This window comes from Balearica regulorum, chromosome Z, assembly GCF_011004875.1.
Source record: "Balearica regulorum gibbericeps isolate bBalReg1 chromosome Z, bBalReg1.pri, whole genome shotgun sequence".
In the NCBI taxonomy this organism is placed as follows: Eukaryota; Metazoa; Chordata; class Aves; order Gruiformes; family Gruidae; genus Balearica; species Balearica regulorum.
The window spans coordinates 17915527-17933536 of record NC_046220.1 but is presented as its reverse complement, the minus strand read 5'-3'; the positions used below and the strand labels follow the sequence as shown (position 1 = coordinate 17933536).

At 41.0% G+C, this 18010-nt stretch overlaps 1 protein-coding gene across 9 annotated transcripts in view; it reads left to right on the top strand.

Annotated features, from left to right (window-relative positions):
- The window catches only part of SEMA6A (semaphorin 6A), a 117086-nt gene extending 99278 nt beyond the window's left edge, over positions 1 to 17808 (top strand). For 5 of the 9 annotated variants that reach the window (XM_075739454.1, XM_075739452.1, XM_075739453.1 and 2 more), the window contains one exon: positions 15799 to 17389. In XM_075739454.1, coding sequence (XP_075595569.1) covers positions 15799 to 16988 — 1190 coding nt within the window. In that variant the 3' untranslated portion in view covers positions 16989 to 17389. Of the gene's footprint in view, positions 1 to 15798; positions 17391 to 17619 lie in introns of those variants that run through there. The other 4 variants (XM_075739455.1, XM_075739450.1, XM_075739458.1 and 1 more) reach the window with 3 other exon arrangements.
- The last annotated feature ends 202 nt before the right edge of the window (positions 17809 to 18010 follow it).

The following is an 18010-nucleotide window of genomic DNA, read 5'->3' as shown; positions in this document are numbered from 1 at the left end:
TAAGTTCAAACAGTGGCAGTAGAAAACTAGATGCTAATTAATAAAGTGGAAATTGTATATAAAATTGATGAAAGAAAAATGCTGGAAGGATGTTTCTGACAACAGACTTTCTTCAAACTTGCTTTCATTATGTTTTTGTAAGTTTCTATGAGAACAAGAGCAAAGAGATGAGAGAGGAGACGAGGCATGCGGAAAAGATGACAGAAACTAAGTCCCTGGGCAGGGCCACATCCTTAAGCCAATTTTAATAAAAAATGAGGATTGTAATAGAATACAGGACAGTGATTTAGTGTGTCTTCTCTGTAACTAAATCTTCATTTCAAATCTTACATAAAAAGATCCAGCTCATTTAGGCACAGATTTTCTATAGTAACCTTTTGAAAGTGTGAGAGTAACAGTTTTCACTGCAAAAGATAGGCAAGGATGAGGAAATCAAAATAATGGAGGGCGTATATTCCAGCACACACCAACTCCCTGTGCCACATCTAAAGAAATGCCTGTACTTCAGCACTGGTGCTAACTTAAATTTTCAGAAATCAAGGTGTAGAAACATTGCTAACAGTGCAAATTTCCAATTTAACTAGCAGAAGTGGAAACGTGAGTAGCAGGATTAGAACCAAGACCCATTTGCTATTTAATAGCCAAAAAAAAGACATCATTGGTAATAGAAAAGGTTGTGTTGATGATGGTTATGAAAACTATCAACAGAGCTTTTCATTCTAAATGTCACCAAATTACTGGATCCTACAAATAAAAGAAGGGTGAAGTTTAAAATAGAGCTTATCAAACGTCAAATGTGGCTGGAGGAAACAGCAGGTGTCCTTGACCTGTAATTGTCAGCCTGCATAGATTTAAAGTCAGGCTATCCATTTCCAGGCTGCAATGAGCAGTAGAAGCCTGTCTTACTAAAACAGGGAAAAACTGTCATTGCCCCAGGACCTTGATCTGCTTTTTCAATAAAAGAGGCCATGTCTAATTTGTCAAGGCAGCTGCTCAGGGTTCAGGGCATTAGAGCTATTGTGTGATGGACTAGATCCACAGCTGCATTCATCCACAGTCGCCCGGTGAGGACAGCTTGGTGGAGGAACACAGACTGCCTCGTGCTCTTGTTTGACCCTTGTAGCATTGACCTATTTATCAAGAGCTGGGAATTCGCTGTAGGGTATGCTGGCCCCACAGGGCCACTACTCTATCTGGAAATAGCAAAGCATAATTGGTGGACAGGATGTTAAGTAACACCAAGTTTAATTTTTTGGTATTTATATCGAGTATAGGCTGACGTTGCGCCATACAAAGATGCTGAATTGCGAGGGCAACCTACCTGTTTAAAGAAGAGATTTCTGAAACTGCTTTTAAATCTGAAGGGATTTAAGAGCAGAAAATCTAGTAGCTGAAAGACACTTAAAGCACATTTTGGTGTTAAGTTAATGCCAGTGTACAATTAAAATGTCAATATCCTGTTAAAGATATTTGAATGATTCGTTTTTCTCATATAGGATGTGACTAGTTTCAGTAATTGTATTAATTAATAGGTAAGATGTCCTGTAGTAATTTTACAAGGACCTAAATATTGACAGTCCTGGTTCAGAGCACTTTTAGTACAATCTGTGGACTGTGAACTGTTTAATTACAGGCCTCTGTACAAAACACCACCTACATTCTTCTTGTATAGGTAACCTTTTAGTGAATGGTATCAACATCCCTTTCAGTATGCAGGAAGGATCCTGACTGACTCTCTTCCTTTTTTTCTTAGGTTTCTTTCAGACTGTAAAAAAAGGCAAGCTTAGTTTTTATATATCAGGATGTGCTGGTGCTTACTGATTAACAGCATGCAGTTATTTAAAAAAAGAAAAACCTGGAGAGGGCATAATTTAGATTTTGCCATGTTAATTTTATTGAACATTAAATACAGATAACAAATGTCATTGCGTTTGGAAAGTAGTTGTTCCTATGAATATCTGTAGTTTAGTCAGGTGTTTAGGCAAGTGTTACTTCAAGCTCTTTAATAGTCATTTAGAGAGACACTATAGCCTCTGGTATCCGATTACTGTTGCTACGAGTTTTGCCAGATTTTAATCATGAGTTCTAAGATTTTCTGTGCCAGTAGCTGAGAAAGAGGAAAGGGGAAAATATGTTGTTATTCTCATATTACAAAAAAGAGACTTAAGGGCATTTTATTGAGAAGTTTTGAAGCAGATAGTGCAAATTTACCATTATATAAAAAATGTGCATCCTGACATCCCCCCTGAGTGAAAAAAGAGCTTTATTGGCCAAGCTGTAAGTTTTTGAAAAATCTCAGTCCCTTATACCCAGAAGAGACTTGTCACGGTTAGCCAGCTAAATACACAGAGAACTCCATGTACATTGAGCATTGGTGCTGTGACTGATAAGCACTTTAACCACCAGCTGATAGTCTGACAGCTCTCCCTGCCCCAGTAGATCAGAGTAAGTCAGAGTCCCTGTTGAAGTAGATTTTAACAGCTCCATTGGCATTAAAAGAGCTTAGGGCAGTTTATAGAGAAGTTGCTCAGGAAGCATTAAGAGGCATTTCTGGCACAGTTGTAAAATACAGCAAACATTTGGAAATGGCTAACAGCACATTCATCACCAACTTTGTGTTGGCCGGGAAGAATACCTGTAATACTCTGAAATAGTCCCAGTGGATAGCCTCCAGACCAGTTCCAGCCTCCTACATCTACCAAAGTAGGTTAGCCCTGAATATTAAACTGCAGTTCTCCCACCAGCAACCAAAGATTGCTATCTCTTGTGAAATAAAATCTCAGACGAAGGTGCAGCTTGATAGCATTGTCACAACTCGGCATAAACTAGACAGTTCTTTCATATGCCCAACAAGGACTTTTTTAATTGGAAAATAACACCAGCTGCATGCTGTCAATAATATGCCATCTTGTTCATGCTCCATCCCGTCTTACCCACAATTGTGATAGAAAATAAAAGAACAGCTGTTAAAAAAAGGAGGGGGAAGCAGGCACATTTTTAAAGCCCTACAAAGCTACTGTTATTCACTATCATGTTCTTGTAGAAAGAAAAAGAGGGGTTTTTTTGGAGAGCCTGAAAGATCTGCAATTACTAAACACAAACAGTACCAGCACAGATAGGGAATTTAAGCTTGCACAGAAAACACCTCCTAAACAGCAGCACACTGAAGCTTTCATTAAAATAATTCCAAAAGTCTTTTGAGAAGCACATATTTTCCAGGTGTTTCCTTATTCTTCAAATCAGAAAACTGTACTGAATTCCTGTTTGGAAGCAAGCAGGGTGAGTGAGACAGAAGCTATAATCCTGGTAAACACCGAGTACCACTTGTTTTTAAAGAAGCTAACAGAAGTGGTCTTGTCATGTGGTGCAGAAAAGGCCATTAGTAGTTTCTTTGAGCCCGTGGTCAGCACTGGAGAAATTTAATTCCTGCCACCAGCTTATAGCTCCCATCAAACAGTTCAACAATTCTCCATGTGTATTCATTGCTGAATGAGTCCCAATCAAAGGCTCTCAAAGGAGGGCACAGAGCAGGAGTGCCCTCTGTCCCTTCTTCTGCCTGCCTCTCCCCACTGAACCTCTTCCATTCACCACAGAGCCTGCCCAGAGGTTTGGGCAATCACAGCTCATAATAAAGAACATAAAGAGCACTGCTCTTTTTTTTATTTTTTTTGCAGATAGCATTCGGCTTTATCTCTACAAAACACTAGTCTCTATTCAGTGTCTTAAAGAGGTCTTACAGTCCTGTAGCACTTTATATGCTTTTTGTCTAAATACGATCAAGCTACAGGCAATGCCCTGAGGCACTCATCCAGTAAGACCAATTAATTTTCTGTAACCAGGGCGATATGTATATCTCAGTGTGCAGTTCTCTCTCATTGAACTTAATTACTAATATCAAATCAGTGGGTACTTCGATATATCCAGCATCAAGACCAGGGAAGACAATACAGTTTCTCTCTACTTGCTCATGGCAAGACAACTTGATAACATCAGCTGTGCTTCCACAAAAGTTTTGGTCTCACCTATGCTGTGTTTAGAGAGGAGGAAAGAGAATAAATATATATTACAGAAAGAAAAGAGATTGTGATAAAATTTGTTAGGGTCCCAAAGCTAGGAGAAAAATGAGGCTTTAACCTCTCACATGGAAATTTGTATTTCTGTAAATCAGTGAACGTATCTTAAGAATTAGTCTACAGGTATGAAAAAAACAGTCATGTTCCTTGTTATAGCACCTACCTTCATGTTGAATAACTAGCTGTGCAAGTTGCCTGGTTTGCCTGCAACAGTGCAAAATAGTGACTTAAAGAGCATGAGCAGAAAGTGTACAAACACTACAGTAAATCCAGAAAATGGAGATTTGAGCCAGTACCAGAACTGAGTGGAAGGCTGGTGGAGTTGTTGCATTGGAGAAACACTGCTGCTTGTGAGATGTGTGATAAAGCAAATAGTCTGCCTGGCCTGCTGCTGCACAGTCAAAAGAGTGTCTGGACGGGCTTTGAATGTATGTTGGAGAAGACACTGGTTTGCACGCACTAATGTGTCTAGATTACTGCTGGCCCCAGGGCAGCTCTCTTGGAGCTGGGTCAGGTACCTGCTTCCTAAAGTACAATCTGAGGTGAAGCTACAGGTTTATCTTACTCAGGGAAGCACGCTGGCCAGAGTCATCACTGAGCATGTTAAAAAATGTGCAGACAGGAAACATCAGTGAAGTTATGGCATCAAAGTGTAAATGTACATGCAGCGCCCGTGTCATGGTTCAGCCCCAGCCGCAGCCGAGCACTGCGCGGCTGCTCGCTCACTGCTCCCCAGCGGGATGGGGAGGAGAATGGGAAGGAAAAGGTAAAACTTATGGCTTGGGATAAGGACGGTTTACTGGGACAGCAAAAGGAGAGGGAAATAGCAACAGTACTTAGAATATACGAAACGGGTGATACACAATGCAATTTGCTCATCCAACAACCCCACAGACACTGAGCCTGTTCCGGGCCACCACTCCCCTGCAACTAGTCCCCTTTTTTTTGCTAAGCATGATGTCATATAGTATGGAATATGCCTTTGGGTAGTTTGGGTCACCTGTCCGGGCTGTGTCCCCTCCCAGCTTCTTGTCAAAATTAACTCTATCCTAGCCAAAAACCAGGACAGCCTGCAAGCAGGAGAGGTGAGGAAAATAAAAATTAGGTCAAAAAATGCAGAGAATTAGAAAACAGGCAGAAAAATGCATGAAGTAAGCCACCACTGGAGACAGAAAATGAAGTAAGTGAGAGAGATGATAGCAGCCACAGGACAAGAAGTCCATCAGGGAAATGCTGTCTTTTACCTCAAGATGTGGCTGGAGTGAGTAGCCCTGCTTGCTTGACTGGAGATAGTGCAGATTTGAGTGAATATAACTGAGAAGAAAGAAGGCTTCTGATATTTATATTGCAGGAGTAGTGAGATAGATACAGAAAAAGAACTAGCAGTAAACTTAGTCTTGCTGGCCAGTGGTTCAAGCTCATCACAATTCCTCAGTCACTTAATGTATTCAAAGGCAGATGAGTCTGTGGGACTGAGATACAGAAGCAAATTATAAACCTAACATCAGACGTGTACAAGCTATTTTTTGCCTACAGCACCAGCCCTGCAAATATTTAAAGAAGCAGTCTTGTATTTTACTGATCACAGGAGGCATGTTTTAATTCTTAAGTTCAGGTCTTTTGACTACACCTGCAGTGTTTGTAAGTTTAGGAGAAATGAAGAGTTAATCCACAGTGCTTTGTGTCACAAAATATGCAATGCTTGTGTTTTAATGACAGAAGAGGTTTCATCCTCCCTCTGTGTAAGAGCAGACCTAATGCGGGCTGCAGCCATGTTCCTAGACATGCACCAGCAGCCCTGCTGTGGGCAGAAGGACAATCCCTAAGAAATACAATCTATATGCATCAATAAACATTCTTGGCTTGGTCACATAGTTGTTCAGCAGTTTAATAATAAGTTCCAGGGACCTCATGGAATATGATATATAGGGTACAGTCTTATTATTTAAATGTCTTGGATGCTTAATAGATGGCTCCTTTGTTAGTTCAGCTGTAGTGTGTTCAGTCACACTAGTAGCTCAAAACTAGAATTTCCATTTTTCTGTCTTTCAAGAAGATCAGAGGTGATGAGGAAACAATTTTTGCTTTTTGGTCATATGCAGTGTTTGAAATTTAACCCCAGTTCTTCCATAAGGCTGTTTTGAGCTTCAGCCTGCTAAGCAGAGCTGCTTAGGTTGACATTCAGCAAACTTCACTTTTCCCTGTTGTGCAGAAAGGCCATAGTTCAAAACAGGCTGTAAAAAAGGAGAGGAAAAGCCACAGAATTTCTCAGTGACAGCTTCTCTTTCCTTGACATTGTTCATAAAAACTGCTTCCAGAAAGGCACTAGGCTGCCCAGATCACATAATGCCCACAGCAGGAAAAAAAAATAAAAAATACAGCATTTGTTCTGCGCCATCAGAGGAGCTCCATACAGTGAAATGGGAACTGTGAAGATGAGAGATTCACTGTGCAGGCTACAACAACTTCTCTGGAGCCCTAAAATCATGCATATTCAGCCAAACATATGTAAATCTGGTTTAACCCAGCTGTGAAAGATCCCCTGAAGTAAACTAATAAAGAGCAGCTGGATATGTTTAAGCTCATCCCGGGGATAGTAGAAAGGTCCCAGAATGTGCACTGAGCTTTTTACGTCATTAGAGGAAATGCAGCAGACTTTAAAGGAAACTTGTGTTTTAAAATGCAAAGCAGCATAAAGTTTGTCTCTGCCAAGACAAGCTACAAAAGAATTAATTTTCCTTGACATTTGGATTTTACACATCTTGTTTTAACTACTGTGAATGCCTGTGTTTTACTTTTTTTTAAAGGACCTGTGATGTCTGCTTATTCCCTATCACACACAGGCATCTAAAATTATCACTGCTCACTTGGAAAGGGTGAGAGGTGAAGGAAAGTACTGAAATCAGGAAAGTTCAAAATGATCAGCCACTGTGTGCCACCTGCCAGTGGGAGAAAGGTTGTCAAACACTTTCTAATGCAAGAGCTGGCCTTGAGCCTGGCTGCTGGGACAAATAAAATTGCGTTGGCTTCAGGACTGTAATGACTTTAATCATTAGAATACAGATCCAGGAGGTTGTGTATCTCAAACCTTCTCCCATACCTGCTAACTTAAAGTGGTTTATTTACAGATAGACTGCTTAGAAGTAACACAACTAAAAAAGCTCTAAGAGCTTGCTATTCCAGTCCTTTTCAGGTCTGCTTACCCTTCATTTCAGTGGGAGTGGGAGTTGTCTGAGCATGAATTTGCTGGTTCAGATCTTGTAATTACCATCTATAGCAATCCCTTTAAAAAAAGAACTGCTTGTTTCTAGTTTCCCAAAGTTCACAAGAGTGAAATGGTGCAGGTTTTGTATGGCCACTGTGGCATGCAGGAAAATTGGATTGCAGGCTTATAATTAAACGAAAAACGGATAATTGAAATCCATTCTGCAAAGGTTACTTCAAGACTAACAGGTTATCTCATATGGACATGGTGGAGTCATTTCTTTCATCTTTCCTGCTTAATTTATCTAGCTTAAAAAAATACAAGAATTAAAATTCTCCATCTTCCCATTTAGAGCAAAGCCACCTGTTGATCTCCTGTCTTTTAGTAAGTTTCACCATCTGTTTCTATTGAGAGTTATGTCAACAGTCATTCATCAAAAGTGGAGAGAAGTGATACAATTTGGACCATTTGAAAGAAGAAATAAAACCACCCTTGGAGATCAATAGATGAACCTGTCCTGGAGGGATTGCTTCTGAAATACGTCTGATTAAGGGCCAAAAATGGCTGATGGAGGCCACTATGGCTGATCTGATTGTTTAGATCCTTTTCAAGGCTTTGTTACGTCTTACTTCAGGCACATTATATATTGATTTTCTTTTCATAGTTTTGAAGTACAATTTCTCCTCATACTTCTAATGATCCCCAGGCCTCTTGTAACTGAAGGTTTTTTTCTTCACCAGATTCATTCTTCTCTCCAAGCACATGCATCCTCTTTTTGTTTGCTGGATACCTCAGACTGCTAGCTTGGACAGCTGGGTTTGAGAGCCATAGGGCAGAAGCTGGGGGGAGATGGATCACTCCTCGCAGCACAATCACGCAAAACTTACAGTTGCAGACCTTTACAAATTACCAATACAGCTTTAAGGAAGGGAAGGGAAAAAAAAACCAACGTTTGCCAGCAGCTTTAACTATGAATGTTTGAGCTGTTTTTTTCTAGCTGGTGACACGAAGAGTCCAGAAAAACAAATATTGGATAGAATTGCCCTGAGTCAGCAGAACAAGTCCTTGCAGCCAAAAGATGAAGGAAAAAGCTTACTTACTGCTTTCAACAAAGCGGTTCCAATAGAGTGGCAAACATCAAACCATTTGTATTATAATGTTGTTGGTTTATGTCAAACCTGGAAATTATTCCTTCAAGAAAAACAATGAGAGAAGATCTCAGAAATGCACAGTAGACTCTGGTCATTCCTGAATTTGCTATCACTTTAAATTGGGGTGTCCCGTCTAAATTAATCTGATTTTTCTTTCTTTTCTTTTTTTATTGCTGGTTAAAAAGGAGGAAGAAAGCTTGTTAATACCTGCAGGGAATTTCCAGGCTGAAATAGTCTTTTAGCAGCATGAGATTGCCTATAAACACAGTTCTAACACCTGGAGACACATGTTGAAAACCTATTCAATGGTATTTAAAAAAGATATTCTGAAGTCCATAAAAACTTCCATTCGTAATGAGTCTATACCAGTGTTTCTTGCAAGTCTAAGCAGAGGGAGATGTACATCAGACAGAGAAGTTTGCACTGAAGAATGAAATTAACTGCAAGGTTTTCCCCTTAAATAACAACAGTAAAGAAATCACTGTGCCTTTCTGGAACAATGACTTGTTCTGTGGAAAGTCTCAAGTGATTTTGTAGGTGTTGGAGATGGAAGTGGGCTTATTCCCGTTTAGCTGGAGAGGTGAAGTTTAAGACAGCAATGACACTCCCTGACTGCCATGAATGTGTGGGCTAGACATAAATATTACCTTATTCCTTGGTAGTTATTCCCCCACCTTCCTGCCAAAACCATCATTCTTCACTTCCTATCTCTGTGTTTCAGTTTTGTGCGTGCTATCATTTTCGGTTATTACTTTACCATCTGTAGCAGGCAACTTTGGGAAGATGGACAATGACAGCTGCCCGCAGGAGTGATCACAGAACATTCTTGGTGAGCGTGGCATGTGGTCTGGGATACACCTCTCATGGCCATACGTCATTTCTGGGACAGAGGTGTCTTTGTGTCCACAGTACAGCTAACTGTGGTGCTCAAACTGAAAGACATTATTTTTGGTGACAGGTTGTTCACACGCAGGAACTTGTAGTTAGGGACCAGGTATTGCTGTCTGCGTTGCTTTTGTTATTCTCACTGATTCAGCTTGGCATGAAAGGCGGCAGCATCCAGGCTATTGTATCACTGAAACAGCCTCACATTAAGCTATTCAAACTGGGAAGTAGTTTGTTGCTTGTTTTCAGTCATCAAGCAACTGTGAGGGTTATAAACTGGAATTTCAGTTCCTGCTCACTGCAAAGCATATGCCAGAACTTAGACTTCGAGGAATGTGACTGTGAGGCTTTTCTTGATGTTCTGCCATCCCTGTTCCTGATCACAGATGAGACAAAGAAATTTAGGCTTTATCATGGGATGTTTCTTTTTATACTGTGCATGCTAAAAGGACACAGGTCTTTTGCTGGGCTTCTGGAGTTGAGGTCTCCTTTCTGCAGATGCCTCTTAATTGCTGTTCTCCTGAGACATGCACCTTACTTCACATCTCCTTCCAGGTAGACCTTTGATCAATACTTTTCAACTGCAGCTTTTCAGCAGGTTTTAGCTCATTTTCATTTGCTTCTGAGAAAATATGTCAAAGACTTTACAGAACTCAAAGGGTATCATACTTAATGTTTCCCCATTAAAAGTAAGCCATTTATCCTGTCAAAAAAAGGAAGTTTGTCTGGTTTAATGTAATTTTTTCTTGACAAATTTGCTTTGGCTTTTTTTTTTTTATATATATATGATTACTCTATCATCCTTGGGACGCTCATAAAACTGATTATTTAATCACTTGTTGTAGTGTCATTCCCATTCTAAAAATTGGACTGGCAGGTCTGTTGTTTGTTAGGTCCTCCCTTTGGATCATCTCAAAGGCAGGTAGTATGCTTGTCCTTTTCCAGAGCTCTTGATGCTCAGACTTCCTCCAGCATTCTCCAAAATCCTGCACAGTGTCTAGAAATTGCTTTGGCTAGCTCGCTAAGCAATCAGGGACTAATTCGTTTAGGCAGCTTGAAGACATCTACATTATCCAAATTTTTTTACCTCTTTTCTCTGTTCTGATCAACACTTATTCTGTGATTTTGTCACATTTCTGATCACAGATCAGAATGGGGATTTTTGCTGAAGAGTGAAGCAGGAAAAGGAGTAAATGCTTCAGTCTCCATGTCTTTCCTTATCTGTCCTCTTTTATTGAAGCTTGTACTGATTTCATCATTAATATTCACTTATGCTTGTACCATGTATTCTTTAGAACGATGAACTTTATTCCTTTGTGAATACTTCATCTTAATTACATTTCTGTCCTCAGAAGTTCTTTCCTGTTAGAATTAGAAGGAGCAGGACATGCCCAGAATAGCTTCGTCAGCATTTTCATACAATAATACTGTCAGCACATCCTGCTTTTTGGCTTGTTTTTAGCAGATATAGAGGTACAGTCCTAACCCTTGAATACTTCCATTAATTGGTGAAAAGAAGAAGCCTCGTCTCCTCCCTGCTTACAATGATCTAGTATGCAGTAGATCTATATCATTATATCACCTATGATTTTTTCTTTTGTCTCTTATTTTCATCCAGAGACATTCAACAAGTCTGCTTCTCACCTTTTCCAGAACTTTAGAAAATTCATATGTATTACTGACATAAAATTTAACGTCTCCTTGCTTTTCCCCAGCTACCTTTAGTGAACAGGCTAGATCAATACTCTACTCATGTGATTTATCCAAGCACTAGCTCACTTAAGAATTGAAACACTTCAAAAGTTTGGAAACATTTTTCTTAATATCCTCTTAACCAACCAGCCAGCCAACACGGCATACCTTACCTATGAGCTCTGCTACAAGAAAGAATTAATTATGTATAGCAAAATAATACAATACTATATCAGGTCTTCTCTCTCATTAGATGAGTAAGAAGAGGTGATTTTGCATGTTCCAGACTGTTACAGAACCATACTGACTGAGAAAATGAATGGTGATGTTAGGAGATGCAGACAAAAGGACATGGGATGAAATTACAGAAAGTTAGTGGAGGAGGAAGGATCAGGTTTTCTACGGGAATCGGAATGGCCATGAAAAGTGGAGGATATCAGGTTACTAGACTGGCTCTTTTAGTAGCCAGAAATAATAGTACATCACATGTGGGAAGACCTTGAAGTCATAAGCCCACTTGTGATTTGCAAGGGACAGAGCTTGTCTTAACTGGAAGACTTCAGGGAGATAGATAAGTGTCAGTGTGTTTGTGGCATTAGTGACATGTAAGGTCTGATCCTTGAAGGTGCAAATATTTAACCTTATCTATGACTTTGAAGCTTTTTCAGTTTTACTATTTTTACCACTAGACCTCTCCCAAGTATATTGTTAATACAGGTAATTCTGTCAACAATATCGCTTTGCAAAGAATAGCTGGTTATTATTCGTGGTGGTATGTCTTGATGTACTACAGAAAACAGCCAAGAGTATGGATGAGCAGTTCAGACCACATAAAATGAAATAAGCAATGTATTTCCACATTTGGAAAGAACATATTGCAAACAGAAAAGTACTAGGCATAATATTTCAAAAGTAAAAGTATTTAATTTAGAATAATTGCTTTATTATTAAATATAAAATAAAAATAATGTAATGTAGCAAAATTTGTATCAATCCTATTTTACAGTCTGGTTCCATAGCATTTTATGCAGCCAGCCCAGTGAATTTACCAGTACATAATGTCTTAGAAGGATGTCAGGTAATAGATAGTTATAATACTTCTCAATAGCAGATACTTCCTCAAAGCTGGGAGTCTGAATACTTTACTTTCAAAAATGTAGGCCCTACATTCTTCTGATTATTTTCTCCATTTATTTTAATTCTTTGAATAATGAGTGCTAAGGAATTATGCTGGACTAAGCCTCAGGGACTGTGTTGTTCTCTAACAGCTGCAGGATAGGTAAAAGTGCACACAATGCAGTCTGTAAAGTGGCACGAACACTGTCCTATCTGCTTTCAAACTGGCTTGTTTTGGAGACATCGTTGGGATCACACGCTTGCTTATTCTTCCTGGTCTATGAAGGCAGTTACTACTGATCCTAGGGGCTCGAGATGTTGATTGACAACGACTACAATTATCAGCCTATTTCATAGTAGATTGCCCACCCCCGCCGTGTTCATGACAGTAGGATGCTGAACGTGCCTCATATTTTTCATTACTTAATTGTATCTTTTCCATAAACATTAATGCAGGGTCAAATCTTGCCCATCTTATGTCATTTAAGTTACAGTTGTCAGGATTGCTTGCATAACTAAAGAATACATATGAATGTGACCATGATTAAAAATAAATTATATCATTAACCTGACATTGTGTGCAGAGAAGATCCACCTGCCTAGAGAAAAGCTACTAAACATCCTTTAACTCTTGTATAGAAAACATAATAAACATCAGGAAGGTTTGAGCTCAAGAGGAACTAGCTGTAATCAGGCTGTTTTAAGACCCTCATAAATTTCAGCTGATAAAACACCTGCAGCATGAGTGACATCATTTCAGCTACCCCTTTCTTGAACATACATGGTCACTCAGTCTGAACGGTGTGGTAATTTTGTAATGTGAGTTGTAATGATTCATTATCCATTGGTAATGTAAAACTGAAGATTTCATCTTGCTTTTGTATGCAGTGATGCAGGTTTGTCCTTAAGGCTATCATTTGCAGAGTAGGACTTAGCCTAAAGCAGAAGGCTGAGGGTGGAGAACCGGTGACCTCACTTAGCCACGAGAAATGTCAGGCATGGACTTGAGCTTTAAGCCATTTCCTTGCATCCACCAGACATCTGAGAGAGAGATCAGCACTTCCGTCTCCACTCCCCATCTTGAGGAAGTTTTAGATAGCAATGAGGTCTGCTCTTCTCTAAGCTGAACAAAACAAGTATCTTCAGCTGCTCCTCATCAGTCATGCCCTGTAGACATTTCACCATCTTTGTTGCATTCTTATTTTTATACAGTTGGCCCTTTTGGCCAGCAGAGAACATTTTTGACTCGTATTGAGCTTCCCGTCAACCAAAACTGCCACATGCCTTTCTGCTGGGCTGCACTCCTGTCTCTTGTCCCCCAGTCTATACTGAACAGGATATTAAGTTAGTAAGGCATGACTTTCCCTTCATGAACCCATGATGGCTTTGACTGTAGGTGCTTAACACCCTTAGGTAGGCACTGAGCAGGGATTTTGAGTCTTTTTCAAGCATTGGACTTAAGTGCTCAAAGGAGCATATCTCTGAGAAGTTTGTGCATGGAAGGTGTCCCTCAAATTAGGCTTTTTAAGTTGAAGCTTTCCTTAACTTCATGCCCAGCAATGCATTTCTGGGTAAGATTTAACACTTCCCTGACCATCCTGCCCACCCATTTAAGACTCACGGATTCGCCAGTTAATGACCGCAGACAGTTTCACAAGCGTAAATAAATTTGGTCTTAAAATGCTGCAGAGTCTAGCATGTAAATATCAGCAGGTGTAAGGTCCACAGAAGACCAACACTTTTGCGGGGAAATGTAGTTACTGCTGACTGTGCCATAACCACTAGACTGTGGTACTGGTCTGTATATGGCAATTTTGTGTGTGGATTTAAATTACAAGGGCTAGATTCTACCACTGCTTCTTAAGTACTGATGACAAGGAGTAGAAAAATCTGCCTCTTAAAAAGCTGCTGGTCTTTAAAGGGAGGTTCTCTTAGAAACACTTAATTCAAAGATTGTTTCTAATTATGTATTGTTTTCTGAGATTTACTTTCCTTCCCTTACTTTTTTACTATAAAAAGACATTGATATGAATGCAGGATCTTTTTTTCTTAAGCAATCATCTGCTCTTGCTATATATTCTCCTTGTGAAATCATAATCCTCTATTTGTCACAGCACAATAATTTCCGTGGCAACCAGCTGTGATGTCACACACAGAGACTTATGATTTCAAGAGCTGTTTTGCTTTTAAATATAAAGTTTCTGTCTTGTAAGCAAATATCCCTTGTCCCCCTAAACACTGCAATTAAATGGGGACAGAAAAATATATGCTATAGAAGCAATACTGTATCTAGCAAAAATACTTATCAAAGGTTTCTGTGAGATAGTGGCAACTTTTCAATGCTCTTTTAACATAGTTTGGTGAGGAGTATTTTGCATCTGGTTCTAATTCTGGGCCACTAATACCTTCTCTGCCAAATACATGAAAAGACATTATTCTAGAAGGAGTCGATTTATGACATGAAAGTCTTCTGTCTTCATGAAGTGTAAGGAGAGCCTTGGAGGTACATTTTCTGTCTTGCTGTCTCTCCTGCCATAAGGACGAGGATTACATTTCTGTAGAGCATGTGGACCTTTTAATGCCCTGGCATTTGGACCCTCTCTGGAGAAAGAGGTGGGAGAGATGTTCCTTCAGCTCCTTGTCAGGCTGTGGGTCCTCCTTGTTAAGCACTGAGAACAAAACCAGAAATGGAAAAAGGCAAACTAAAGGGTCTGTGCTTTCATTAGTGCTGCTGGCTTGGTGCCCAACGATGTCAGAAAGAAATGACTTTCTTCAGAAATTCAGGGTATTGATTAATTCTGTATTAGGGACTTCAGATGGAGGAGGCATGCTCTGCCAAAGATGCTTTCTCTGACAGGGGGTACTTGGAGAGACAAGTAAGATTAGACAATGATCTCTGACCGCAGTGCAGGACCACAAGATGAGGCCCTCAGAGTAAGGGCTTTCAGATGAGAAAGCATAGGCTTCAGCACAGAGGTCAACCTATTCATGTGTTCAGAACAAGGGAGAGCTTTTAAAATTAAAATAGCAAGGACAGTCATCTAGCAGGCTCAATAGATTTCAACACTGTGCAGTATCTTTCATAGTTATTTAAGCATCCTCCTGCAGCTCAGGCATGTGACACCAACTTTCAGAACACATGATACAGGTAACAGAATGACGAGCAGAGAAAGAAACCTTAAACAATGTGGGATGCACTTCTCTGATATTTGCAGAGCTTCTGTCTCCTCTCCTCCTTTTAAAGGTTTTTCAATGATGTGAGTGGTTTACCATAGTAAAAATAAGATGGTATTAGCTGAAGAGAGATCAGATGGAGGGAGGGGAGGAATGAGCCGTATGTCAGAGGAGAAATAATAGCTCTGACCTGCTGAAGTCAGTGTGAGTTGCCCAGGGCCAGGATTTCAAACTGATTGCACTTGCCCTGCAAGTAAATTCTCTCTCCCCTCCTGAACTTCATAGTCTCCAATTCCAGATCTGAAAGCTGTACTGAAAGCCCAAGGCTGCACATGCGAGATGTAGCTGGCAGGTACAGTATGTCTCCAAATCTGGGCAAGCTGATCAAAAACCACCTTGCAAAACATAACCTCCCAGGACTTGCATTTGAACAAAGTAGTTAATGATGAGTAGCTTTTCCCCATCCTTAGTTTGTTTAACCGCTGTATGCTGTTTATTGCAGGAGTGATTCGTGAGAGTTACCTGAAGGGTCATGATCAGCTGGTGCCGGTCACCCTGTTGGCCATTGCTGTTATTCTTGCTTTTGTCATGGGGGCTGTCTTTTCGGGAATCATAGTGTACTGCATCTGTGACCATCGCCGCAGAGATGTGACTGTTGTGCAGAGAAAGGAGAAGGAGCTGACCCACTCCCGCCGTGGCTCCATGAGCAGTGTTACTAAGCTCAGTGGCCTCTTTGGGGATGCTCAGTCCAAGGAGCCAAAGCCTGAAGCTATCCTCACGCCTCTGATGCACAATGGCAAGCTGGCTACCCCAGGCAGCACTGCCAAGATGCTAATCAAAGCTGACCAGCACCATCTGGACCTGGCTGCCCTGCCAACCCCTGAGTCCACCCCAACCCTGCAACAGAAGAGAAAGCCCAGCCGTGGCAGCAGGGAATGGGAGAGAAACCAGAACCTCATCAATGCCTGCACAAAAGATATCCCCCCGATGGCCTCACCCGTGATCCCAACCGACTTGCCACTCAGAGCTTCTCCTAGCCACATTCCCAGTGTTGTGGTCCTGCCCATAGCCCAGCAAGGCTACCAGCACGAGTACGTTGACCAGCCAAAAATGAGCGACGGGGCTCAGATGTCTGTGGAGGACCAGAATGCCACCCTTGAGTACAAAACCATCAAGGACCATCTCAGTAGCAAAAGCCCTAGCCACGGTGTTAACCTGGTGGAAAATCTTGACAGCATGCCACCAAAAGTACCCCAGCGGGAAGCTTCCCTCGGGCCCCCGGGCACCTCGCTGTCACAGAGTGGCCTGAGCAAGCGGCTGGAGATGCACTCTTCTGCTTACAATGTGGACTACAAGAGAAGCTACCCTACAAACTCGCTCACAAGAAGTCACCAGACGTCAACCCTCAAAAGAAACAACACTAACTCCTCTAACTCGTCCCACCTCTCCCGCAATCAGAGCTTCGGTCGGGGTGACAACCCACCGCCAGCTCCGCAGCGAGTGGACTCCATACAAGTCCATGCTGCTCAGGCACAGGCTGTAACTGTGTCGCGGCAGCCAAGTCTCACCGCCTACAACTCACTGACAAGGTCAGGGTTGAAACGCACGCCCTCGCTAAAGCCAGACGTACCTCCCAAACCTTCCTTTGCTCCGCTCTCCACGTCCATGAAGCCCAACGATGCGTGTACATAATCAGAGTGGGGTTGGGGGGGGGGAGGACGGCAGTTAAGCAGAGGTTGCCCTTGAAAGCCAGTGTTCTGCAACTGTTACCGCTCACTCCTCTGAGAAGATGTTTGTTGCAAGCTGAAGATGCGTTGGATTCTGCTCTCTGGGAAAAGTGGAATATTTTTTTAAACCCGAGCCATATGACCCATGGTTGAAGGTTTGCAATTGCAGGACTCGCCCCCACAACCCGCCAGGTCTTTGCTCAAAAGCATAACCCTCCATCACAAACATTGAGCCAAAAGCACACAGGTGAAAAATGACTGTGACATTTCACCCCCCACCCCCCAACTGCACAGTGCATTCCTGAAAAGTGAAACAAATAATTACAAAAACAAACAAATTTAAAAAAGAAAAAAGGAAAAAAAAAAGAATCCATTGATAAAGCTAACTCTGACTTAACAATGGCAGAAGTTTACTATGTGCAGGTACTGTGAAATGATGCCCATCAGTGTTACAGCCATTTGGTTACAGCAGTTAAATGCCGTGTTGGGCAAAATATGTCATAGATTTCTGCTACCCTTCTCTTTTAATGAATAACATTTGACTGTTAACACAAGTAACTCCTCTTATTTATTGTTCAACTTTTGTTTTTCCTAAGGAAATGACTTCTGCATATCATCCTGTGAGCAGCTCTTCAGAGAAGTACCTTGAAAGTTATACCTATTTAACGTGAAACCCATTAACTGGAGTAATTAAAACTCTTTTATTTTTCCAAGAAGTTCACTGAGTTAGATAAGTTGGAGCTGGAATTCTGAACTTTGTGCCTGGACTGCCTGATTAGCTGAAAAAAAAGGGGATATCTATTTAAGTCTCTCAGCTAATTAGCTGGCTGGGCCTCTGACCTAAGACAGCGACAAACAAATACCGCAAGTTCATAACTTCTAAAGCCACTGCAAGAGAAACTCTTAAACACCATTGCTATCAACATGGCTTTGTCAGTAGCTAATACTTTCTGTGAAGGCACCAGCTTGTGATGTGCCATCTCATTT